A 27,726-nucleotide genomic window follows, 5' to 3' on the forward strand; every position below is an offset into this window, starting at 1 on the left:
TGTTTCCATAGCAACGAGGGAATATTTAAAATACAAATTAGGACAACTTTATTACGTTATCTAAATTACAGCGTATGTGATTTTTACAGATTAGACAAATTTTTAAAAATCAAAAAGAAAAATCAAAAATACATGCTGTTACTACGTGAGCTTCTAACCTTTCAACTTTTAATAATTCGATCAAGCTTCTATTAATAAATTGTGGCAATCTTTGAAGATAATTATAATCCACGGATAATGTCGACTTAATTCAAACTCAATACGATAAAAATTCGCTAAAAACTAATAAAAACAGAACTAGAAAACGTGAACACTGATATTTATCACCTTTATAATCTAAATTTAAAACACGTATTAATTCGGTACTCAAAAATATAACAGATTTTTATTGTTTTATTTCCTTAATTCGATTTTCCACCTGTATCTAGAAATATCTATTCTTATATTACTCGCGTTCTAAAAATATAAATCTAAGTTCTTTTTAATAACAGTAAAGCTCCAATAAACCCCACTATGATAAGGATTTATTGTACTTTGATTTTATCCTACATGAGGTAAAAATAGAAATAAACCGGATATCTGTTTTACCTGTCACGCGTCTAATTCGTGTGATTTTACTATATATTTTAAAAAATTCAAAGCCATGGAAAAAAATGAGGTCCACCGAAATCCGGAGGCCACCTAATTTTTCTCAAATATGTTGGCAAAAACAGAGTGTACTGGCTACTGATACAGTTCATTGGAAAGTTTATTTAATCACCTGTCCAATAATGTGTTACAAAATTTTGTATCTTTGGAAAATTAAGTAAAAAAGAAAAAAAATCAAATTTTTTTCTTTTTGTTTCAAAATTTGTCAATTTTAATAATGACGGAATTGAGATTAGGTGAAAACCAAAACACCGCCGATATTTATAAAAACATACAAAAGATAAGATAAAAGAAACGCGGCACCTTTTTTTAATTTTCTCCACATAATGGCTACAAGGAAATTCAATTAGACAGTCCGTTTTATAAACTTTATTTTTATACAAAACTAATTGTAAGTCTATCATCTAGAAATCACTTTTATCTACTAGTTGATAAACTGATCAAAAGTAGCCAAATCGCCAAAATTTATGGTGGTGCTAGTAAAACTGCCCATGTTACAAAATTTTATAGAAACTTTGAAAAAATCTCCTATTTGCCTCCAAAATAAAAATTTCTAAAATTTATTCTTTCTGGATATAAAATGTTGTACTTTTGCACAGTTGATAAGCTTGTCAAATGCAGCGAAATCAGAAATTTTTATCATTTTGTCATTAAAACTAGCATAGTTACAGAATTTTATAGAGATTTCGAAAATTTCTGGTTCATCTAAAAAATCAAAAATTCTGAAATTGTTTTTTCTTAGTCTAAAATTGTGCAATTTTGCTGAGTTGATAAACTGATCAGAAGTAGCAAAATTACAAAATTATATCGTCTTATCTGTCAAAAGTGTCAAAAACTAGACATTATTTTAGGATTTTTTATAGATTTTGAAATTCTCCTGTTCGCCTCCAAATTAAAAATTTCTAAAATTGTTCATTCTGGGTCTAAAATTTTCTAATTTTGCACAATTGATAAACTTGTTAAAAGTATCAAAACCAGAAAATTTGATTATTTGGTCATTAAAACTGGCATAGAATTTGATAAAAGATTTCGAAAATTTCTGGTTCATCTCCAAAATAAAATTGGTCTTTCTGAGTCTAAAATTTTGTAGTTTAGCCCAGTTGAACTGATGAGAAGTAGCAAAAGCGCAAAATTTTATGGTGGTGCTATTAAAAAGGCCAATTCTACAAAATTTTGTAGAAAATTTTGAAAATTTTCCAATTTGCTTAAAAATAAAAAATTCCAAAATTGTTTATTTTTATCTAAAATTTTGTGATTTTGTACAGTTCATGATTTTATCTAAAAAAGTAAAACCGGAAAATGTTATCATTTTATCATTAAAACTCACATTTTTACAGAATTTTCTAGCAGATTTCAAAATTTTCTAGTTTATTTCCAAAATAAAAAAATCTGAAATTGTTCTTACTGGGTCTAAAATTGTGTAATTTAATACTGACCAAAAATAGCAAAATCGCAAAATTTTATGGAAGTGCCAATCTTACAAAAATTTATAGACAATTTCAAAAATCTACGGTTTGCTTCCAAAATATTTTTTTTAGATTTTTTTTCTGAGTCTAAAATCTTGCACAGTTGATTAACTTGTCAAAAGTAGCAAAACCAGAAAATTTTAGAGTCTTGCCACTAAACCTATCTAGTTATAGAATGTTTTGAAAATTTTGAAAATTTTTTTAATATTGTTCTTTCTGGGTCAAAAATTTTGTAATTTTGCACAATTGGTTAGCTTGTCAAAAGTAGCAAAACCAAAAATTGTTGTGATATTGACATTAAAACTGGCATAGATGCAGAATTTTACAAAAAAAATCGAAAATTTCTGGTTCATCTCGAAAATGAAACTTTCTGAAATTTAAGTTTAATTTTTAAATCTAAAATTTTGTAATTTCGCACAGTTGATCAGAAGTAGCAAAATCGCAAAATTTTATGGTGGTGCTATTAAAACTGATAATGTTACAAAATATTATAGAAAATTTAAAAAAAAATTTGGTTTGTTTCCAAAATAAAAATTTCTAAATTTGTTCTTTCGGCACCAACAATTTAGTAATTTTGCTATCATTTTGTCAAATTGAAATAGTTACAGAATTTTATACATTTCAAAAATTTTTGGTTCATCTCCAAAATAAAATTTTTTGAAATTGTTTTTTTTTTGAGTCTAAAATTTTGTAATTTTACACAGTTGATAAGCTCGTCAAAAGTTGCAAAACCCGAAAATTTTGTAACTTTGTCATTAAAACTGGCATAGTTACAAAATTTGAAAGAAAATTTCGAAAATTTCTGTTTCATCTCCAAAATAGAAATTTCTGAAATTTTTGTTTCTGTGTCTAAGATTGTACAATTTTGCCCAGTTAAACAAAACAAAATTTTATTGTGTTGCTACTAAAACTGCCAATGTTACAAAATTTTATAGAAAATTTGCAAAATCTCCGATTTGATTCAAAATATTTTTTTTAGATTTTTCATTTTAAGTCTAAAATTTTGCAATTGTGCACAGTTGGTTCGCTTGTCGAAAGTAGCAAAACCAGAAAATTTTACAGTCTTGCCACCAAAACTGCCCTAGTTATAGAATTTTATAGAAATAAAAAATTTCAACTGGGCCTTCAAAATAAAATATAAATAATAAAATATTCAAAACTAATTGTAAGTCTAGAAATCACTTTTATTTACTATTATGTACATCAGAGACTCTCCTCAATTCGTTATCTACTAAATTCTACGATTAGCAAGCTACGAATTATCACAATCACACATCACTTGTCATTTTTCTTCTCTGTCCATAACATGGAAGTCGTATTTACAAAACTAAAAACTTAATTTTATAAATAGTAAACGAACACCCAGTACAAGATGTTGAAAACAAGAAAAGCAATAGGAAACACGATTCTCGCCTTCCTGTCCACGTAAATCGCCACTTCTTGCGGCGTCATCCGCGTCCAACTAAAGTCCTGAGGCTCATCAGGAATGGAAATGACGCTATGGCCGTTTGCGATGCTATCCTGAGAGTCGTACTGCTCGCCCTAGGAAGTTCATTGAATTAAGAAGAATGAGCGGTTTTGGCTAACTTACGTTTTGCTTGAAAGTGTCCAGGCTATCGGACAGAGTTGAAACCGACAGAGTTTGTGTGGACTCGTAGCGTCGAAGATCTTCACGTGCTTTACGGGGCATTACTGCGCTTTTTAAGATGTATTTAGGGTGGGGTTTCTTCAGTTGGACTTGTTTTCTGGAAAAAATCAAATTTTGGTTCAGTTGAGATGACTGTTTTATTTAAAAAAGGTCAAAATGTTTTTAAGAAATTCTAAAATGGTTTCGGTATGGCTAAATCAAAACTTTCTTAAGTTTAAACCAGTAATCTTGAGAATATTCGCAAAGAGAATTATTTTATTTCAACTTATTTTCGAAAATTTGCAAAATTTTGGTTTTCTGAAAATGTAAAATTTTTAGTATCTATTCCGTTTTTTTTATAATTTACTTCTCATAGATGGCCGAGTTAAGAACTTTTGAAAGTTACTAGTTAAACATCTATAAAATATTCGCAAAAAAATTATTTTATTTCACAACATTTTCGAAAATTTGCAAAATTTTGGTTTTCTGAAAGTATAAAATTTTTTGTATCTATTCCGTTTTTTTATAATTTACTTCTCATAGATTGCAGAGTTAGGAACTTTTGTAAGTTAAGTAATATATAAAATATTCGCAAAAAAAAATTTTTTCGATAATTTGCAAAATTTTGGTTTTCTTAAAGTATAAAATTTTTAGTATCTATTCTGTTTTTTTTTATAGTTTACTTCTCATAGATAGCCGAGTAAAGAACTTTTGCAAGTTACTAGTTAAACATCTATAAAATATTCGCAAAAAAAATATTTTATTTCACAATATTTTCGAAATTTTGCAAAATTTTGGTTTTCTGAAAGTATAAAATTTTTAGTATCTATTCCGTTTTTTTATAATTTACTTCTCATAGATTGCCGAGTTAGGAACTTTTGTAAGTTAAGTAATCTATAAAATATTCGCAAAAAAATTTTTTTTCGAAAATTTGCAAAATTTTGGTTTTCTTAAAGTATAAAATTTTTATTATCTATTTCGTTTTGTTTATAATTTGCTTTTCATAGATAGCCGAGTTAAGAACTTTTGTAAGTTACTAGTTAAACTTTTGTAGGTTCAAACCAGTAATCTATAAAATATTCGCAAAAAATTATTTAAAAATTATTATTTTACTTCAAAATATTTTCGAAAATTTGCAATTTTGGTTTTCTTAAAGTATAAAATTTTTAGTACCTATTCCGTTTTTTTTTTATAATTTACTTCTCATAGATTGCCGAGTTAAGAACTTTTGTAAGTTAAGTAATCTATGTATAAAATATTCGCAAAAAAAATATATTTTCGAAAATTTGCAAAATTTTGGTTTTCTGAAAATATAAAATTTTTAGTATCTATTCCGTTTTTTTTAATAATTTACTTCTCATAGAGAGCCGAGTTAAGAAGCTTTTGTGAAAATTTTCCAAAGTGTAAATTTTCAAAAATTTAAAAATATAGATTTTCTCAAAAAAAACAAATTTTCTAGAATCTGCTTGCCTCCGATACGTCAAAGTAAAAACTTTTGAATTTGAACTAGTAATCTTAAAAATATTCGCAAACAGAACTACTTTCATGAAAATATTTTTGAAAAATTTTAAAATATTTTCAAAAATTTCCAAAATTTTGGTTTTCCTAAAGTATAAAATTTTTAGTATCTATTCTGTTTTTTTTATAATTTACTTCTCATAGATAGCCGAGTTAAGAACTTTTGCAAGTTACTAGTTAAACATTTATAAAATATTCGCAAAAAAAATATTTTATTTCACAATATTTTCGAAATTTTGCAAAATTTTGGTTTTCTGAAAGTATAAAATTTTTAGTATCTATTCCGTTTTTTTATAATTTACTTCTCATAGATTGCCGAGTTAGGAACTTTTGTAAGTTAAGTAATCTATAAAATATTCGCAAACAAATTTTTTTTCGAAAATTTGCAAAATTTTGGTTTTCTTAAAGTATAAAATTTTAATTATCTATTTCGTTTTGTTTATAATTTACTTCTCATAGATTGTCGAGTTAAAAACTTTTGTAAATTACTAGTTAAACTTTTGTAAGTTCAAACTAGTAATCTATAAAATATTCGCAAAAAAAAATATTTTCGAAAATTAGCAAAATTCTGGTTTTCTTAAAGTATAAAATTTTTAGTATCTACTCCGTTTTCTTTTATAATTTACTTCTCTCATGGATTGCCGAGTTAAGAACTTTTGTAAGTTAAGTAATTTATAAAATATTTCCAAAAAAAAAATATTTTCGAAAATTTGCAAAATTTTGGTTTTCTGAAAGTATAAAATTTTTTGTATCTATTCCGTTTTTTTATAATTTACTTCTCATAGATTGCCGAGTTAGGAACTTTTGTAAGATAAGTAATCTATAAAATATTCGCAAAAAAAAATATTTTCGAAAATTTGCAAAATTTTGGTTTTCTTAAAGTATAAAATTTTTATTATCTATTCCGTTTTGTTTATAATTTGCTGTTCATAGATAGCCGAGTTAAGAACTTTTGTAAGGTTAAACTAGTAATCTATAAAATATTCGCAAAGAAAATTATTTTAGTTCAACATATTTTCGAAAATTTGCAAAATATTGGTTTTCTTAAAGTATAAAATTTTTAGTATCTATTCCGTTTTTCTTAATAATTTACTTCTTATAGATAGCCGAGTTAAGAAGCTTTTGTAAACATTTTCCAAAGTGTAAATTTTCAAAAATTTAAAAATATAGATTTGCTCAAAAAAAACCAAATTTTCTAGAATCTGGTTGCCTCCAATACGTCAAAGTAAAAACTTTTTAATTTGAACTAGAAATCTTAAGAATATTCGCAAACAGAACTACTTTCAGGAAAATATTTTTGAAAATTTTTAAATATTTTCAATAATTTCCAAAATTTTGGTTTTCTGAAAGTATAAAATTTTTAGTATCAATTCCGTTTTTTTTTATAATTTACTTCTTATAGATTCCCAAGTTAAGAACTTTTGTAAATTACTAGTTAAACTTTTGTAAGTTCAAACTAGTAATCTATAAAATATTCGCAAAAAAAATTATTTTACTTCAAAATATTTTCGAAAATTTGCAAAATTTTGGTTTTCTTAAAGTATAAAATTTTAGTATTTATTCCTTTTTTTTATAATTTACTTCTCATAGATAGCCGAGTTAAGAACCTATTGTGGAAAATTCCCAAAGTGTAAATTTTATTCAATTTTCAAAAATTTAAAAACAGATTATCTCAAAAAAAACAAATTTTCTAGAATCTGTTTGCCTCCGGTACGTCAAAGTGAAAACTTTTGAATTTGAACTAGTAATCTTAAGAATATTCATTCGCAAACAGAACTACTTTTATCAAAATATTTTTGAAAATTTCCAAAATTTTGGTTTTCTCAAGCAACAAAATTTTTACTATCTATTACGTTTGTTTTTAAAAATTTGTTTCTCATAGATAACTGAGTATGTTGTAGAAAATTTTCAAAATGTACGTTTCGCTAGATTTGCAAAAAAAATTAAAAATTTTGTTTTTTTCAAAAATACAACAAATTTGTTTTAAATAAATTCAAATTTGTTTATACTTACAGCAAATTAAAAAAAATCCTGTTGTCATTTCCATATTTTTATAATTTAGGAAGCTGTTTGAATCAGTTTAAACTGGTAAAATATTCGCAAATTCTTAATGTTAATTGTCAAAGAATTTTATGTAGACATTTAGTAAATTTCCAAAATTTTGGTTTTCTTAAAGTATAAAATTTTAGTATCTATTCCGTTTTTTTTAATAATTTACTTTTCATAGATAGCCGAGTTAAGCTTTTGTGAAAATTTTCCAAAGTGTAAATTTTCAAAAATTTAAAAATATGGATTTTCTCAAAAAAAAAAAAATTCTAGAATCTGTTTGCCTCCGATATGTCAAAGTAAAAACTTTGAACTAGTAATCTTAAGAATATTCCCAAACAGAAATTCTTTTATGAAAATATTTTTGAAAAATTGCAAAATTTTGGTTTTCTTAAAGTAAAAATTTTTTTGTATCTATGCCGTTTTTTTTATAATTTACTTCTCATAGATTGCTGAGTTAAGAACGTGCAAGTTTAAATTACACAAATTACAACATATAAGACGAGTTAAACCGATAAATTTAATAAAAACTGCTTAAATTTTCAAAAAACAAAACAAAAATTTTAGTTTTCTTAAAAATCAAATCATGTTCTAAAATCCATCTCTTTAATTATTATTTTGTCAAGTAATGAAGTAATGAAAAAAATCAAAAACAAATTCAATCCAATACATTACAAATATATTTTTAAATTTTCAAAAAAAACACCAAAATTTTTGAGAATTTCGACAATCCTTTCGGTTTCAACATAAAATTTGCAATTTAGGGAACTTTTATAGCGCTGAATTTTGAAATTTTCTACAAAGTAGCAGACCAGAAAATTTTATCATTTTGTCATTAAAATTGACATAGTTACAGAATTTTATATAACATTTCAAAAATTTTTGGTTTATCTTCAAAATAAAAATTTTTGAAATTGTTCTTTTTGAGTCTAAAATTTTGTAATTTTGCACATTTGATAAGTTGATCAAAAGTAGCAAAATAGCAAAATTTTATAGTGGTGTTATTAAAACTGCCAATGTTACAAAATATTATAGAAAATTTAAAAAATTTTTGGTTTGTTTCCAAAATAAAAATTTCTAAAATAGTTTTTTCGGCACGAACAATTTTGTAATTTTGCACAATTGATAAGCTTGTCAAAAGTAGCGAAACTAGAAAATTTTATCATTTTGTCATAAAAATTCGCTTAGTTACAGAATTTTTATAGAACATTTCGAAAATTTTTGGTTCATCTCCAAAATAAAATTTTTCGAAATTGTTTTTTTTTGAGTCTAAAATTTTGTAATTTTGCACAGTTGATAAGCTTGTCAAAAGTTGCAAAACCCGAAAATTTTCTAACTTTGTCATTAAAACTGGCATAGTTACAAAATTTTAAAGAAAATTTCGAAAATAAAAATTTCTGAAATTTTTGTTTCTGGGTCTAAAATTTTCTAAGTTTGCACAATTGATAAGCTTGTTAAAAGTATCAAAACCAGAAAATTTCATTATTTGGTCATTAAAACTGGCATAGAATTTGATAAAAGATTTCGAAAATTTCTGGTTCATGTCCAAAATAAAATTTGTCTTTCTGAGTCTAAAATTTTGTAGTTTAGCCCAGTTGAACTGATCAGAAGTAGCAAAAGCGCAAAATTTTATGGTGGTGCTATTATTAAAACTGCCCATGTTACAAAATTTTATAGAAACTTTGAAAAATCTCCTATTTGCCTCCAAAACAAAAATTTCTAAAATTTATTTTTTCTGGATATAAAATGTTGTACTTTTGCACAGTTGATAAGCTTATCAAAAGCACCAAAATCAGAAAATTTTATCATTTTGTCATTAAAACTAGCATAGTTTTAGAATTTTATAGAAATTTCCAAAATTTCTGGTTCATCTAAAAAACAAAAATTCTGAAATTGTTCTTTCTTAGTCTAAAATTGTGCAATTTTGCTAAGTTGATGAACTGATCAGAAGTAGCAAAATTACAAAATTTTATGGTCTTATCTGTCAAAAGTGTCAAAAACTAGATATTATTTTAGGATTTTTTATAGATTTTGAAATTCTCCTGTTCGCCTAAAAATTAAAAATTTCTAAAATTCTTTATTCTGGGTCTAAAATTTTCTAATTTTGCACAGTTGATAGACTTGTTAAAAATATCAAAACCAGAAAATTTGATTATTTGGTCATTAAAACTGGCATAGAATTTGATAAAAAATTTCGAAAATTTCTGGTTCATTTCCAAAATAAAATTTGTCTTTCTTAGTCTAAAATTTTGTAGTTTAGCCCAGTTGAACTGATCAGAAGTAGCAAAAGCGCAAATGTTACAAATTTTGTAAAAAATTTTGAAAATTTTCCAATTTGTTTAAAAATAAAAAATTCCAAAATTGTATTTTTTTATCTAAAATTTTGTGATTTTGCAGAGTTCATGAGTTTATCCAAAAAAGTAAAGCCGGAAAATGTTATCAATTTATCATTAAAACTGACGATTTTACAGAAGTTTCTAGCCGATTTCAAAAATTTCTAGTTCATTTCCAAAATAAAAAAATCTGAAACTGTTCTTTCGGCACCAACAATTTTGTAATTTTGCACAATTGATAAGCTTGTCAAAAGAAGCAAAACTCGAAAATTTTATCATTCTGTCATAAAAATTTGCATAGTTTCAGAATTTTATAGAACATTTCGAAAATTTTTGGTTTATCTCCAAAATAAAAATTTTTAAATTGTTCTTTTTGAGTCTAAAATTTTGTAATTTTGCACAGTTAATAAGTTGATCAAAAGTAGCAAAACCGCAAAATTTTATGGTGGTGCTCGTAAAACTGCCCATGTTACAAAATTTTATAGAAACTTTCAAAAATCTCCTATTTGCCTCCAAAATAAAAATTTCTAAAATTTATTCTGTCTGGATGTTAAATCTTGTACTTTCGCACAGTTGATAAGCTTAACAAAAGTAGCAAAACTAGCAAATTTCATCATTTTGTCATTAAAACTAGCATAGTTACCGAATTTTATAGAGATTTTGAAAATTTCTGGTTCATCTAAAAAAACAAAAATTCTGAAATTGTTCTTTCTTAGTCTAAAATTGTGCAATTTGAGTTGATTAACTGTTTAGAAATAGCAAAATCGCAAAATTGTATGGTCTTATCTGTCAAAAGTGTCAAAAACTAGACATTATTTTAGGATTTTTATAGAAGATTTCGAAATTCTTTTGTTCGCCTCCAAATTAAAAATTTCTAAAATTGTTTATTCTTGGTTTAAAATTTTCTAAATTTGCACAGTTGACAAGCTTATCAAAAGTAGCAAAACCAGCAAATTTTATCATTTTATCATTAAAACTGACGTTTTTACAGAATTTTCTAGCAGATTTCGAAAATTTCTAGTCCATCTTCAAAATAATTTTTTTTTAAATTGTTCTTACTGGGTCTAAAATTGTGTAATTTTGCTGAATTTATAAACTGGTCAGAAGTAGCATAACTGCAAAATTTTATAGTCTTGCCATTAAAACTGTCGTAGTTACGGAATTTTTTAGAAACTTTGAAAAATCTCCTATTTGCCTCCAAAATATAAAATTTCTAAAATTGATTCTTTCTTGATGTAAAATGTTGTACTTTTGCACAGTTAATAAGGTTATCAAAAGTAGCAAAACTAGAAAATTTTATCATTTTGTCATTAAAACTAGCATAGTTACAGAATTTTATAGAGATTTCGAAAATTTCTGGTTCATCTAAAAAATCAAAAATTCTGAAATTGTTTTTTCTTAGTCTAAAATTGTGCAATTATGCTGAGTTAATAAACTGATCAGAAGTAGCAAAATTACTAAATTATATGGTTTTATCTGTCAAAAGTGTCAAAAACTAGACATTATTTTAGGATTTTTTATAGATTTTGAAATTCTCCTGTTCGCCTCCAAATCAAAAATTCTAAAATTGTTCATTCTGGGTCTAAAATTTTCTAATTTTGCACAATGTTAAAAGTATCAAAACCAGAAAATTTGATTATTTGGTCATTAAACCAAAATATTTTTTTAAGCAGCAAAATCAGAAAATTGTGTCCAAAATTTCAAAAATCCTTTCCGTTTTGGTAAATCACAGCGATCCTCACTTGTTTTTTGAAATTTTTCGCAACAAGTGAGTGTTAATTTTGATTTTAAATAGTCAAAATTGCTTTAATAAAAATGTGTTAGGGACCATTTCGGTAGGAAAAAAATAAAAAAATTCAAATTTTGCGCTTATTTGCGTTGCAGTTTACAAAATTAACATTTTGATTGTCATTTTAATTCAAACTAACAATCATTTAGATCCAAATCCGTAAAAGTGAGTAATTTAAAATTTTGAAAAATTTCGCAGTGTTGCCACATTTGGCGTAATTTCACCACCAGTTGTACTTACTTCCTCCTCCAGATAACATTGACGAAGGCGAATTCCGCCAGCGACAAGAAAATGAAGCACATGACTCCCAAGAACCAAATATCGCTAGCTTTGACGTAGGAAACTTTCGGTATGTCTTTAGCAACGCCCAAATGAAGAGTGATGAACGCCACTATAGTCGACACTCCAAGAGTAGCTCTTGGTGGTCCTGCATCAGCTTGCAGCCAAAAGGTCACCCATGCCGTAAACACCAGCAGATACGAAGGAATGAAGAAATCCAACAAGTAGAACCCAATATCTCGATGAAACTTGAACCGGATGACCAACTCACTGAAAGCACCAACTAACAGAAATTGCGAGTTTTCCCGCTCGTTCATTCGTACCGTTTGAAGACAGTTCGTTGGATTCCAAGATGGCGGCGTCGCATTCGACATCATCGATGATAAACTCGCTCAAACGCGACATTTTGCCGAAGTTGATGGGCGCCTCTTCGTTCCACCGCAGGAGGAGGCTGTCCGCGTTGTTCGACCCTGAGAAAACTCTTCAGAACCTCACCAAGAGCGCAACACGACTTACGGTCACTGAACGCCAGGCTGCACCTCTGGTGGTCGAAGGGAAACTTCTGCAGGTCCATCCAGCAGTCAAACCTCGCCACCATCTTGAAGATGTAGATGACAAGACCGGTTTGGTCGATGGAGATGATCACGTCTTTGGTATCCACGCCGATGACTGTGGTGTCGTTTTGGTTGTTGTTAACAATCACGTTCGGCGTCCAAATTTTTGCCTTAAGAGACTCATCGCCTAGGATTGTGCGGTTTGAGATGTTCGCGTAGTTAAGATTCTCGTCGAGGTAGGCGAGTCGGAGGGTCAAGTATGTTGTGAATTGCTGGAGTTAAAACACAAGTTTTCTAATAATAATAATGTTTAATGTTTTTTTAATAATATTTTTAGGCGACTTCAACTGAAAACGCAAACATTTTTGGCCGATCTATGGTGGCGCCATCTATCCATAGTTTTGCATATTACATCAAGATACCGATTTTACCCGCAATTTTAGTTTTAGTTTTTTAGTTTTAACGACACGGCCATCAAATTTTCTAGGTTTGCTATTTCTGATAAGCTTAATTAGTGTGCAAAATTACAAAAAATGGACATAGAAATAGCAATTTTCCGGTTTTGCTACTTTTGACAAGCTTATAACTGTGCAAAATTAGAAAATTTTAGACCCAGAATGAACAATTTTAGAATTTTTAATTTGGAAACGAACAGGAGAATTTCGAAGTCTTCTATAAAAAAATCCTAAAATAATGCCTAGTTTTTGACACTTTTGACAGATAAAACCATATAATTTTGAAATTTTGCTACTTCTGATCAGTTTATCAACTCAGCAAAATTGCACAATTTTAGACTAAAAAAGAACAATTTCAGAATTTTTGTTTTTTAGATGAACCAGAAATTTTGGAAATCTCTATAAAATTCTGTAACTATGCTAGTTTTAATGACAAAATGATAAAATTTTCTAGTTTTGCTACTTTTGATAACCTTATTAACTGTGCAAAAGTACAACATTTTACATCAAGAAGGAATCAATTTTAGAAATTTTTATTTTGGAGGCAAATAGGAGATTTTTCAAAGTTTCTAAAAAATTCCGTAACTACGACAGTTTTAATGGCAAGACTATAAAATTTTGCAGTTATGCTACTTCTGATCAGTTTATCAATTCAGCAAAACTACATAATTTTGGACTTACTAAGAACAATTTCAGAATTTTTTATTTTGGAAATGAACTAGAAGTTTTTGAAATCTGGTAGAAAAATCTGTAAAAACGTCAGTTTTCATGATAAAATGATAAAATTTTCTAGTTTCGCTACTTTTAATAAGCTTATCAACTGTGCAAAAGTACAACATTTTACATCCAGAAAGAATAAATTTTAGAAATTTTTATTTTGGAGATGAACTAGAAATTTTTGAAATCTGCTAGAAAAATCTGTAAAAACGTCAGTTTTAATGATAAAATGATAAAATTTTCTAGTTTCGCTACTTTTAATAAGCTTATCAACTGTGTAAAAGTACAACATTTTACATCCAGAAAGAATAAATTTTAGAAATTTTTATTTTGTAGGCAAATAGGAGATTTTTCAAAGATTCTATAAAATTTTGTAATTACGCCAGTTTTGGTGACAGAATTTTCTGGTTTTGCTAGTTTTGACAAGGTTGTAACTGTGCAAAATTAGAAAATTTTAGACTCAGAATGAACAATTTTAGAAATTTTTATTTTGGAGATAAACAGGAGAATTTCGAAAACTTCTATAAAAAATCCTAAAATAATGTCTAGTTTTTGACACTTTTGACAGATAAGACCATATAATTTTGTAATTTTGCTACATCTGATCAGTTTATCAACCCAGCAAAATTGCACAATTTTAGATTAAGAAAGAACAATTTCAGAATTTTTGATTTTTCAGATGAACCAGAAATTTTCGAAATCTCTATAAAATTCTGTAACTATGCTAGTTTTAATGACAAAATGATAAAATTTTCTAGTTTTGCTACTTTTGATAACCTTATTAACTGTGCAAAAGTACAATATTTTACATCAAGAAGGAATCAATTTTAGAAATTTTTATTTTGGAGACAAATAAGAGATTTTTCAAAGTTTCTAAAAAATTCTGTAACTACGACAGTTTTAATGGCAAGACTATAAAATTTTGCAGTTATGCTACTTCTGATCAGTTTATCAATTCAGCAAAACTACATAATTTTGGACTTACTAAGAACAATTTCAGAATTTTTTATTTTGGAAATGAACTAGAAGTTTTTGAAATCTGGTAGAAAAATCTGTAAAAACGTCAGTTTTCATGATAAAATGATAAAATTTTCTAGTTTCGCTACTTTTAATAAGCTTATCAACTGTGTAAAAGTACAACATTTTACATCCAGAAAGAATAAATTTTAGAAATTTTTATTTTGGAGATGAACTAGAAATTTTTGAAATCTGCTAGAAAAATCTGTAAAAACGTCAGTTTTAATGATAAAATGATAAAATTTTCTAGTTTCGCTACTTTTAATAAGCTTATCAACTGTGTAAAAGTACAACATTTTACATCCAGAAAGAATAAATTTTAGAAATTTTTATTTTGGAGGCAAATAGGAGATTTTTCAAAGATTCTATAAAATTTTGTTATTACGCCAGTTTTGGTGACAGAATTTTCTGGTTTTGCTAGTTTTGACAAGGTTGTAACTGTGCAAAATTAGAAAATTTTAGACTCAGAATGAACAATTTTAGAAATTTTTATTTTGGAGATAAACAGGAGAATTTCGAAAACTTCTATAAAAAATCCTAAAATAATGTCTAGTTTTTGACACTTTTGACAGATAAGACCATATAATTTTGTAATTTTGCTACATCTGATCAGTTTATCAACCCAGCAAAATTGCACAATTTTAGATTAAGAAAGAACAATTTCAGAATTTTTGATTTTTCAGATGAACCAGAAATTTTCGAAATCTCTATAAAATTCTGTAACTATGCTAGTTTTAATGACAAAATGATAAAATTTTCTAGTTTTGCTACTTTTGATAACCTTATTAACTGTGCAAAAGTACAATATTTTACATCAAGAAGGAATCAATTTTAGAAATTTTTATTTTGGAGACAAATAAGAGATTTTTCAAAGTTTCTAAAAAATTCTGTAACTACGACAGTTTTAATGGCAAGACTATAAAATTTTGCAGTTATGCTACTTCTGATCAGTTTATCAATTCAGCAAAACTACATAATTTTGGACTTACTAAGAACAATTTCAGAATTTTTTATTTTGGAAATGAACTAGAAGTTTTTGAAATCTGCTAGAAAAATCTGTAAAAACGTCAGTTTTCATGATAAAATGATAAAATTTTCTAGTTTCGCTACTTTTGATAAGCTTATCAACTGTGCAAAAAATACAACATTTTACATCCAAAAAGAATAAATTTCAGAATTTTTTATTTTGAAAATGGACTAGAAATTTTTGAAAACTTTTATCAAATTCTATGCCAGTTTTAATGACCAAATAATCAAATTTTCTGGTTTTGATACTTTTAACAAGCTTATCAATTGTGCAAAATTAGAAAATTTTAGGCCCAGAATGAACAATTTTAGAAACTTTTAATTTGGAGGCGAACAGGAGAATTTCAAAATCTATAAAAAATCCTAAAATAATGTCTAGTTTTTGACACTTTTGACAGATAAGACGATATAATTTTGTAATTTTGCTACTTCTGATCAGTTTATCAACTCAGCAAAATTGCACAATTTTAGACTAAGAAAAAACAATTTCAGAATTTTTTATTTTTTTAAATGAACCAGAAATTTTCGAAATCTCTATAAAATTCTGTAACTATGCCAGTTTTGATGACAAAATGAAAAATTTTCGGGTTTTGCTGCTTTTGACAAGCTTATCAACTATGCAAAATTACAAAATTGTCGGTGCCGAAAGAACAATTTTAGAAATTTTTCTTTTGGAAGCAAAACAAAAATTTTTCATCATTTTTCTATAATATTTTGTAACATTAGCAGGATTAATAGCACTACTATATAATTTTGCGATTTTGCTACTTCTGATCAACTTATCAACTCTGCAAAATTACAAAATTTTAGACTCAAAATGAACAATTTAAAAAAAAATTATTTTGGAGATGAACCAAAAATTTTCGAAATGTTCTATAAAATTCTGTAACTATGCCAATTTTATTGACAAAATGATAAAATTTTCGGGTTTAGCTACTTTTGACAAGTTTATCAACTGTGCAAAATTAGAAAATTTTAGATCCAAAAAGAACAATTTTAGAAATTTTTAATTAGGAGGCGAACAGGAGAATTTCAAAATCTATAAAAAATCCTAAAATAATGTCTAGTTTTTGACACTTTTGATTTTGTAATTTTGTAAATTTTGTAATTTTGCTACTTCTGATCAGTTTATCAACTCAGCAAAATTGCACAATTTTAGACTAAGAAAAAACAATTTCAGAATTTTTGATTTTTTAGATGAACCAGAAATTTTCGAAATCTTTATAAAATTCTGTAACTATGCTAGTTTTAATGGAAAAATGATAAAATTTTCTGATTTCGCTGCTTTTCATAAGCTTATCAACTGTGCAAGAGTACAACATTTTACATACAAAAAGAAAAAATTTTAGAAATTTTTATTTTGGAGGCAAATAGGAGATTTTTCAAAATTTCTATAAAATTCTGTAACTACGGCAGTTTTAATGGCAAGACTATAAAATTTTGCGGTTTTGCTGCTTTTGATCAACTTATCAATTGTGCAAAATTACAAAATTTTAGACTCAAAAAGACTTCAAAAATTTTTGTTTTGGAGATAAACCAAAATTTTCGAATTGTTTTATAATATTCTGTAACTATGAGATTTTATAAAAATTTATAAATTAAAATTATAAAAATTTTCTGGTTCTCCAGCTTTTGACAAGCTTATCAACTGTGCCAAATTACAAAATTTTTGACCCAAAAAGAACAATATTAGAAATTTTTATTTTGAAGGCTCAGTTGAAATTTTTTAGATTTTCTATAAAATTCTATAACTAGGGCAGTTTTGGTGGCAAGACTATAAAATTTTCTGGTTTTGCTACTTTTGACAAGCTAACCAACTATGAAACTGCAAAATTCTTGGCCCAGAGAGAACAATCTGAAATAATATTTTGAAATCAACCAAAGATTTTCTAAATTTTCTATAAAATTTTGTAATATTGGCAGTTTTAATTTCAAGGCTATAAAATTTTGCGGTTATGCTACTTCTGATCAGTTTATCAATTCAGCGAATTTACACAATTTTAGACCCAGTAAGAACAATTTCAGAATTTTTTATTTTGGAGATGAACTAGAAATTTTTGAAATCTGCTAGAAAATTCTGTAAAAATGTCAGTTTTAATGATAAAATGATAAAATTTTCTAGTTTCGCTACTTTTGCTAAGCTTATCAACTGTGCAATTTTAGAAAATTTTAGACTCAGGAAGAACGATTTCAGAAATTTTTATTTTGGAGATGAACCAAAAATTTTCGAAATTTTCTGTACAATTTTGTAACTATGCCAGTTTTAATGACGAAATGGCAAAATTTTCTGGTCTCCAACTTTTGACAAGCCAACCTACTGTGTAAAATTACAAAATTTCATATCCAAAAAAAAATTTTAGAAATTTTTATTTTCTAGGCAAATTGCGGTTTTTTCAAATTTTTTATAAAATTCTATAACTAGGGCAGTTTTAGTGGTAAGACTCTAAAATTTTCGGGTTTTGCTACTATCGACAAGCTAACCAACTGTGCAAAATTGCAAAATTTTCGACCTAAAATGAAAAATCTAAAAAAAAAATTTGAATCAAATCGGAGATTGTGCAACTTTTCTATAAAATTTTGTAACATTGGCAGTTTTAGTAGCAACACAATAAAATTTTGTTTTGTTTAACTGGGCAAAATTATACAATCTTAGACACAGAAACAAAAATTTCAAAAATTTTTATTTTGGAGATGAAACAGGAATTTTCGAAATTTTCTTTCAAATTTTTTAACTATGCCAGTTTTAATGACAAAGTTACAAAATTTTCGGGTTTTGCTACTTTTGACGCGCTTATCACTGTGCAAATTACAAAATTTTAGACTCAAAAATAACAATTTCAAAAAATTTTATTTTGGAGATAAACCAAAAATTTTCGAAATTTTCTGTACAATTTTGTAACTATGCCAGTTTTAATGACGAAATGGCAAAATTTTCTGGTTCTCCAACTTTTGACAAGCCAACCTACTGTGTAAAATTACAAAATTTCATATCCAAACAAAAAAATTTTAATTTTCGAAATGTATAAAATTCTGTAACTATTTCAATTTTAATGACAAAATGATAGCAAAATTACAAAATTGTTGGTGCCGAAAGAACAAATTTAGAAATTTTTATTTTAGAAACAAACCAAATTTTTTTTAAATTTTCTATAATATTTTATCAGTTTTAATTTTTATATTATTATTTATATATTAGAAAATTTTGACCCAGAAAGAACAATTTCAGAAATTTTTATTTTGGAGGCAAACAGAAGAATTTCGAAATCTTTTATAAAAAAATCCAAAATAAATAATTATCTAAATTTTTGATACTTTTGACAAATAGATTTAATTTGGCTGAAATCAACGCGCTTTTCAATAATGTTTTTACTGCCCAGCACAGTTAAATTGAATTGTTTGTAAAAATAAGGAGTAATTCTCTAAAAAAATAAGGGTGTCCAAGGTTCAAAACGCACGGTTCAATCAACTATTATATAAAAAATGAGGCGCCCTTGGTTGGATACGCACGGTTAGATTAGTTATAAATAAAACAGACTGTAGATTAACCTTCCACATAATAGGATGTTCTTAGAAATTGATCATAATCAGACCATAACCTCAAATGAGAAATGTCAAAAACGACAGTCAGGTCAAGATTAGTTGAGATAACTAAAGTAATTGAATATAAACTTATATCTAGTTATCGACGAAAGTATCAACAAAACAGTACTTTAATGAGTGTCTTTATGCATCGCAATGGTTTAATGAAAAAACACTTACAGCCTGTGATGCCTCCAGATGAGTTACCTCCATTTTAACATCGACATTGAGAGGTGTGCTCGATTTCGGTCGTTCATATTTGTGGTATCGACAAGGATCTGTTAATTTTTCCACAAATTCTTCTTGAGGCAACGCATCATCATCCTCCGTCAGAGGTGGGCATTCTTCGGCCAAACTAAAAAAAAATCGGTTTCGAAATTAAGATAGACAGACTGTTTTGAAAGAGATTTACACTTTGATAAGTGTAATAATTTTATCGCCTTCAAACACAATTTCGCAATAGATTTTTTAGAGTAGCCAAAACAAATAAATACATATTATTGTTTTTAATAATAAATTGTGAGAATCGGTTAAGAATGTACGAATAAATTGTTTCAATATTTGTAGCCTTATAAATTCCTCTTGTTTTTGCTAGTTTACACAAACTATTAAGTATTCATGATCGTTTAGTTTTGAGCTTAAGTTGTGTGGTTAAATCCTTAGCGCATTTAGAAGCAATTTGGTGTTTGGAATTGATTTGTTTTAGCTGGCGACAGTAAACAAAAGACAGTCTTATTGATAAGGTTGTGTCATTAAAACACTTAAGATATGTTGGAAAATACAACTCTTTCATTCATAATGCAAGTATTATTTTCCCGATGTCATAAATTAGAAAAAATATTTTATGAAAATATTAGTTTAATATTAAATTTTGAAATTTGCTCCATGGATAACTGAGTTAGAAAACTTTTTTAAATCTGTCCGTTGAAAAATTTTGTAATTAATTAGCAAATTTAAACTGTACAAGGTTCTAAAATAACAAATAACTGAATAATATAGATATTTTCCAAAAATTTGCAAATTTTGATATTCTCAAAACATAAAATATTCTAGAATCTATAATTATTTATTTGATCACTAACTTCCTACATTCGTAACTTTAGAACAAAGTTAAAGACAAATTATCAAGTATCAAATCGATTTTTAAAATTTTCAAAAATGTTTCTCAAAAATATTCAAAAAATTCCATTCTGTAATTTTGCAACTTAGGAAGATGTTTAAGCCTGTTTAAATTTGTAATATTTGCAAATTTCTATGTTTTAATAATTTATATAGATACTCTAAATTTCAAAATTTTTGGTTATCTGAGATAATTTTTGCAATCTATTATACAATTTAATCATCTGTAAAAACAAGTTATAAGTAGTATGTCCTCAATTGTTTAAGTTATCGTACGATAATAAATTTTCGAAAATAGTTTTTTAACTTTTAGCTTGTACGATAATAAATTTTCGAAAATAGCTTTTTCACTTTTGGTCAAAGTTAAATTTAAATTTTAATTTGATTATTAAACTAATTGAAGATAATAAGATTCGCACATTTCTCGTGATGTATGGTTAAGATATAACTGTATGTATTTAAAAAATATAAATTAATTTTTCTTCAAAATGAAAATTTCTAAAAATAAATAATTAAATAAATAATAAATTTTGAATAAAAAAATGTGTTTTTCTGTAAATGTTGCAAATAAAAAAATTCCAAAATTTGGGTCGTTTGCTCTATAATTTTGCTATTTGGCCCAATTAATAAATTAATAACCTCACTAAATTTTATTGCCATGGCGTTAACATTACCGGAGTTACAGCCCTAACATATTTTTTGAAAATTTTTGGTTTATCGTCAAAATAAAAAATTCCAAAATTTGTCCCTTTAACTCTACAATTTTGGAATTTAACACAGTTAATACACGAGTTCAAGATATTATATTCTCAAAATTGAATAGATTTGGCGTCAAATTTGCCAGAGCTACACGCTCTTGAATTAAAAAATGTACTTTTCTAATAATCTTACAAGTAAAAAAATCCAAAATTTGACTCGTTTGCTCTATAATCTTGCTATTTGGCCCAGTTAATAACGACACTTAAATTAGTATCCTCATTAAATTTTATTGCCTTGCCGTTAACATCACCGGATTTACAGCCTTAAACATATTTTTTGAAAATTTTTGCTTTATCGTCAAAATAATAAATTCCAAAATTTGTCCCTTTAACTCTACAATTTTGAAATTTGACACAGTTAATACACGAGTTCAAGATAAAAAATTCTCAAAATTGGATAGTTTTGGCGTCAAATTTGTCAGAGCTACGCGCTCTTGAATTAAAAAATGTATTTTTCTAATAATCTTACAAGTCAAAAATTCCAAAATTTGTCTTGTTTGCTCTATAATTTTGCTATTTGGCCCAGTTAATAACGACATTTAAATTAGTCTCCTCATCGAATTTCGTTGCCTTGGCGTTAACATTACCGGAGTTACAGCTCTAAATATATTTCTTGAAAATTTTTGGTTTTTCGTCAAAATAAAAAATTCCAAAATTTGTCCCTTTAACTCTACAATTTTGGAATTTAACACAGTTAATACACGAGTTCAAGATATTATATTCTCAAAATTTGATAAATTTGGCGTCAAATTTGCCAGAGCTACACGCTCTTGAATTAAAAAATGTTTTTTTCTGGTAATCTTACAAGTAAAAAATTCCAAAATTTGTCTCGTTTGCTCTATAATTTTGCTATTTGGCCCAGTTAATAACGACACTTAAATTAGTATCCTCATTAAATTTTATTGCCTTGCCGTCAACATTACCGGATTTACAGCCCTAAACATATTTTTTACAAATTTTTGGTTTATCGTCAAAATAAAAAATTCCAAAATTTGTCCCTTTAACTCTACAATTTTGGAATTTAACACAGTTAATACACAAGTTCAAGATATTATATTCTCAAAATTGAATAGATTTGGCGTCAAATTTGCCAGAGCTACACGCTCTTGAATTAAAAAATGTATTTTTCTAATAATCTTACAAGTAAAAAATTCCAAAATTTGTCTCGTTTGCTCTATAATTTTGCTATTTGGCCCAGTTAATAACGACACCTAAATTAGTATCCTCATCAAATTTCATTACCTTGGCGTTAACATTACCGGAGTTACAGCCCTAAACATATTTTTTGAAAATTTTTGGTTTATCGTCAAAATAAAAAAATCCAAAATTTGTCCCTTTAACTCTACAATTTTGGAATTTAACACAGTTAATACACGAGTTCAAGATATTATATTCTCAAAATTGAATAGATTTGGCGTCAAATTTGCCAGAGCTACACGCTCTTGAATTAAAAAATGTATTTTTCTAATAATCTTACAAGTAAAAAATTCCAAAATTTGTCTCGTTTGCTCTATAATTTTGCTATTTGGCCCAGTTAATAACGACACCTAAATTAGTATCCTCATCAAATTTCATTACCTTGGCGTTAACATTACCGGAGTTACAGCCCTAAACATATTTTTTGAAAATTTTTGGTTTATCGTCAAAATAAAAAAATCCAAAATTTGTCCCTTTAACTCTACAATTTTGGAATTTAACACAGTTAATACACGAGTTCAAGATATTATATTCTCAAAATTGAATAGATTTGGCGTCAAATTTGCCAGAGCAACACGCTCTTGAATTAAAAAATGTATTTTTCTAATAATCTTACAAGTAAAAAATTCCAAAATTTGTCTCGTTTGCTCTATAATTTTGCTATTTGGCCCAGTTAATAACGACACCTAAATTAGTATCCTCATCAAATTTCATTGCCTTGGCGTTAACATTACCGGAGTTACAGCCCTAAACATATTTTTTGAAAATTTTTGGTTTATCGTCAAAATAAAAAAATCCAAAATTTGTCCCTTTAACTCTACAATTTTGGAATTTAACACAGTTAATACACGAGTTCAAGATATTATATTCTCAAAATTGAATAGATTTGGCGTCAAATTTGCCAGAGCTACACGCTCTTGAATTAAAAAATGTATTTTTCTAATAATCTTACAAGTAAAAAATTCCAAAATTTGTCTCGTTTGCTCTATAATTTTGCTATTTGGCCCAGTTAATAACGACACCTAAATTAGTATCCTCATCAAATTTCATTGCCTTGGCGTTAACATTACCGGAGTTACAGCCCTAAACATATTTTTTACAAATTTTTGGTTTATCGTCAAAATAAAAAATTCCAAAATTTGTCCCTTTAACTCTACAATTTTGGAATTTAACACAGTTAATACACAAGTTCAATATATTATATTCTCAAAATTTGATAGATTTGGCGTCAAATTTGCCAGGGCTACACGCTCTTGAATTAAAAAATGTATTTTTCTAATAATCTTAAGTAAAAAATTCCAAAATTTGTCTCGTTTGCTCTATAATTTTGCTATTTGGCCCAGTTAATAACGACATTTAAGTTAGTATCCTCATCAAATTTCATAGCCTTGGCGTTAACATTACCGGAGTTACAGCCCTAAACATATTTTTTGAAAATTTTTGCTTTGTCGTCAAAATAATAAATTCCAAAATTTGTCCCTTTAACTCTACAATTTTGGAATTTGACACAGTTAATACATGAGTTCAAGATATTATGTTCTCAAAATTTGATAGATTTGGCGTCAAATTTGCCAGGGCTACACGCTCTTGAATTAAAAAATGTATTTTTCTAATAATCTTAAGTAAAAAATTCCAAAATTTGTCTCGTTTGCTCTATAACTTTGTTATTTGGCCCAGGTAATAACGACATTTAAATCAGTAACCTCACCAAATTTCATTGTCATGGCGTTAACATTACCGGAGTTACAGCCCTAGGCACATTTTTTGAAAATTTTTGGTTTATCATCAAAATAAAAAAATCCAAAATTTGTCTCTTTAACTCTATAATTTTGCAATTTGGCACAGTTAATAACCACAACTAAGTTAGTAAGCTCACCCAATTTAACTTCCGTTGCGTTAAAATTACCAGAATTACAGCCCCAAACACATTTTTTGAAAATTTTTGATTTATTCTCAAAACAAAAATTCCATAGATTGTGTCTTATACTCTAAAATTTTGCAATTTCGCACGTCTAATAAGCAAGTATCAGTTAGTAACCTTCCCAAATTTCACTACCGTGGCGTTAAAATTACTAAAGTTACAGCCCTAAACACATTTTTTGAAAATTTTTGATTTAACGTCAAAATAAAAAATTCCTAAATTTATATCTTTAACTTTATAATTTTGCAATTTGGCACAGTTAATACGCGAGTTCAAAATAATATCTTCTCCAACTTTGATAGTTTTGGCGTTCAATTTGCCAGAGCTACACGCTTTTGAATAAAAAAATGTATTTTTCTGTTAATGTTAAAAATAAAAAATTCCAAAATTTGTCTCGTTTGCTCTATAAATTTGTTATTTGGCCCAGTTAATAACGACATTTAAATCAGTAACTTCACCAAATTTCATTGTCATGGCGTTAACATTACCGGAGTTACAGCCCTAAACATATTTTTTGAAAATTTTTGCTTTATCGTCAAAATAAAAAATTCCAAAATTTGTCCCTTTAACTCTACAATTTTGAAATTTGACACAGTTAATACACGAGTTCAAGATAAAATATTCTCCAACTTTGATAGTTTTGGCGTTCAATTTGCCAGAGCTACACGCTTTTGAATAAAAAAATGTATTTTTCTGTTAATGTTAAAAATAAAAAATTCCAAAATTTGTCTCGTTTGCTCTATAAATTTGTTATTTGGCCCAGTTAATAATGACATTTAAATCAGTAACTTCACCAAATTTCATTGTCATGGCGTTAACATTACCGGAGTTACAACCCTAAACATATTTTTTGAAAATTTTTGCTTTATCGTCAAAATAAAAAATTCCAAAATTTGTCCCTTTAACTCTACAATTTTGAAATTTGACACAGTTAATACACGAGTTCAAGATAAAATATTCTCCAACTTTGATAGTTTTGGCGTTCAATTTGCCAGAGCTACACGCTTTTGAATAAAAAAATGTATTTTTCTGTTAATGTTAAAAATAAAAAATTCCAAAATTTGTCTCGTTTGCTCTATAAATTTGTTATTTGGCCCAGTTAATAACGACATTTAAATCAGTAACTTCACCAAATTTCATTGTCATGGCGTTAACATTACCGGAGTTACAGCCCTAAGCACATTTTTTGAAAATGTTTGGTTTATCATCAAAATAAAAAAAATACAAAATTTGTCTTTTTAACTCTATAATTTTGCAATTTGGCACAGTTAATAACCACAACTAAATTAGTAATCTCACCAAATTTAACTTCCGTTGCATTAAAATTACCAGAATTACAATTTTTTTGTCAAACTGGTCCCTAATACATGTTTATTAAACCAATTTTAACAATTTAAAATCAAAATTTTTCCAAAAAATTACCACAGAAAAGTGACAAGTTTTTACTTTTATTTTGACTTTTTAGCGAATTTTTGCATTTGTGTTAAATCAGTTAATCAAATTTATAATTCCAAAAGAATTGCAGAATGCTGCTGCAAAAATTTAATTTGCATTTTCGGATTGTCCTATAATTGCTCTATCAAATTAAAGTCCTGCTAAGTCAATTATTTTTTTAAAGCCATTTTTAAAAGGGATAAGTCGATTTTGCGTCAATTTTGCTGGGCATGCCTTTATTTTTAACGATTTTATAATGTGGCAACTAGCAAGTTTAAATCGTACTAGGAATTTTAAAAATCCCCAAAAAAATTATGAAAAATTTGGAAATTTTCAAAAATATTGATTTTCTCAATTTTTTTTATAATGTGAACCGTTTTTCCAAAATTTCTGCGATTTGATAAACTTCATAGTATTAATTATTGAAGTAAGTAGTATTAATTTGAAAATGGAAATAAATGAAAATACAAGCTCATAATATTTGTGTTAATTTTAGAAGCAAAATTTGAATTTGAATTGATATTATGAAAAATTATTAAAAAAGTTGCTCAGAATCGTATTCTAAGGCGTTCAAGCAAATTTCAAATTAGAATTCACATTTCGTTTTTTTTCGAAATTTCGAAAAGTTAAGTCGAAATGCATTTAGAGGGGCATAGAAATAAGAAAAAATAAACAGAAACACTTCGTACAACAATTTACAAGATAACAATCATAAACTGATTGGATTTCAAATTTTTTTTGTAAAATTCGAAATGAATTATTTTCTGAAAAAATTCGAAATACGCATATTGAAAAAAACGAATTGAGATAAATACCAGCTATCTAGTCCTAGAATGGAAATATTCACAAAATTAACAAAAAAAAAATACAATTTAAACTGTTTTTTTTAATTTGCAAAAAATATTTAAAAATGAAAATTTCTAAAATATGCAGCTGATTTGGTAACAATTTTATAACAATTTAACAATTAGAAAAATTTAAATTGTACTTAAGGCATAAGTGACCAAAATAGACCAACTAAAAAATTATAATAACGAAGTTTTTTAATCGGATTATAAAAAAAATCGTGTTTTTTTTAATAATACTTTGGAATTTGATTAGATAATGGAAAAGTCAAAAGCAAGCAAAGTCCAATAAATTATGAATCTTGCTTTTCAAAATGTTTCTCAAAAATTTTGAAAATTACAAAAATCCTACGAGATAACTTCAAATTTCAAAATTTGTGTTGCGAGGAATTTAAAAAAAAATCTGAAAAAAAAAATTGAATTTTATTTGTCGCCCTTCTACTATTTTTTTAATAAAGCTGCGTTACATAAAACTCAAAAAATCAAAAAAAATTAACAAAACACTTCAAGAAAAATTAACAAAATAACAATCATAAACTAATCAACTTTTAAATCTTAATCTTAAATTATATCGCAAAATATTATAAAAAACTCATTGAATTAAAAAAAATTATATTATAATATATATTATAATATAATATAATATATATAATAATTAATTATAATATATATTATAATTATAATATATTATATATAATATATATATATATATATATATATATATAATATATTATATATTATGCTAAATTTGCAATAGTGAAATAGAAATATCATCGATAAATAAATTAAAAAAATTGAATTTGCAAATTTTCAAAATAAATAAATAAAATGTAGCTTTTAATAAAATGTTTTCGTTGCAAATTTCTGATGAAATAAAGCTATTCAGGCCAAGAATAGAGAGATTTTCCCCCAAATAAATTCACAAAATTAACCAAACCTTTCAATTTAAGAAAAACTAACAAAATTTTTTACCGAAAGTTGAAATTTTAATGATATTGAATATATATATGGTTTTGGTAAAAAGTCCAAGCTCAGAATCAAGGAATTTTCCAAATTCCCGAAATTAAAATTACGTAAACTCGAAAAAAAAAATCAAAAAAACTGATCCGTACCTGAAAGCCACGTCTCCAAAAAGCAGCAATGCCAACATAAAAACCTTAACTAAAACCATGACACAAAAACTCCACTTCTGCTCCTTATCACCTCTATTTCAAAACTGATACTAAGATGCTTAAAATCTATTGTTTTTATCAAAGGCCTATCAAGTTAAATCAATGCTTAATCAATTATCGCCTGGATTTATCAGTGCTTAATTCCAATAGAGATGGTAGGAATTTTTGTACAAACTTGTGTTGTGTTTGTCTCATTCTTATCATGAAAATCTGCAAGGAATGGTGA

At 26.7% G+C, this 27,726-nt stretch overlaps 1 protein-coding gene across 1 annotated transcript; it reads right to left on the reverse strand.

Annotated features, from left to right (window-relative positions):
• Positions 1–3,277: 3,277 nt before the first annotated feature.
• Positions 3,278–27,688, reverse strand: LOC148170746 (pH-sensitive chloride channel 2-like). The gene is made up of 7 exons (XM_088040641.1): positions 27,441–27,688; positions 19,235–19,409; positions 12,223–12,532; positions 12,030–12,176; positions 11,668–11,989; positions 3,706–3,859; positions 3,278–3,656 (listed from the first exon to the last, which is right to left on the reverse strand). The coding sequence occupies exons 1-7, from the start codon at positions 27,497–27,499 to the stop codon at positions 3,456–3,458; spliced, it is 1,368 nt and encodes a 455-aa protein (XP_087896767.1). The 5' UTR covers positions 27,500–27,688; the 3' UTR covers positions 3,278–3,455.
• Between the last annotated feature and the right edge of the window lie 38 nt (positions 27,689–27,726).

Source organism: Gnatocerus cornutus, chromosome 7, assembly GCF_029298725.1.
Source record: "Gnatocerus cornutus isolate USDA-ARS CGAHR chromosome 7, icGnaCorn1.1, whole genome shotgun sequence".
NCBI lineage: Eukaryota > Metazoa > Arthropoda > Insecta > Coleoptera > Tenebrionidae > Gnatocerus > Gnatocerus cornutus.

Excerpts from the sequence above, each read along its gene's own strand:
- LOC148170746 (XM_088040641.1), bottom strand. The coding sequence starts at position 27,499 with ATGGTTTTAGTTAAGGTTTTTATGTTGGCATTGCTGCTTTTTGGAGAC. Across the intron at positions 12,177-12,222 it reads CAGCCTGGCGTTCAGTGACC|GGTCGAACAACGCGGACAGC; the intron begins GTAAGTCGTGTT and ends GAGTTTTCTCAG. Across the intron at positions 11,990-12,029 it reads CAACGAACTGTCTTCAAACG|TTGGTGCTTTCAGTGAGTTG; the intron begins GTACGAATGAAC and ends AATTTCTGTTAG.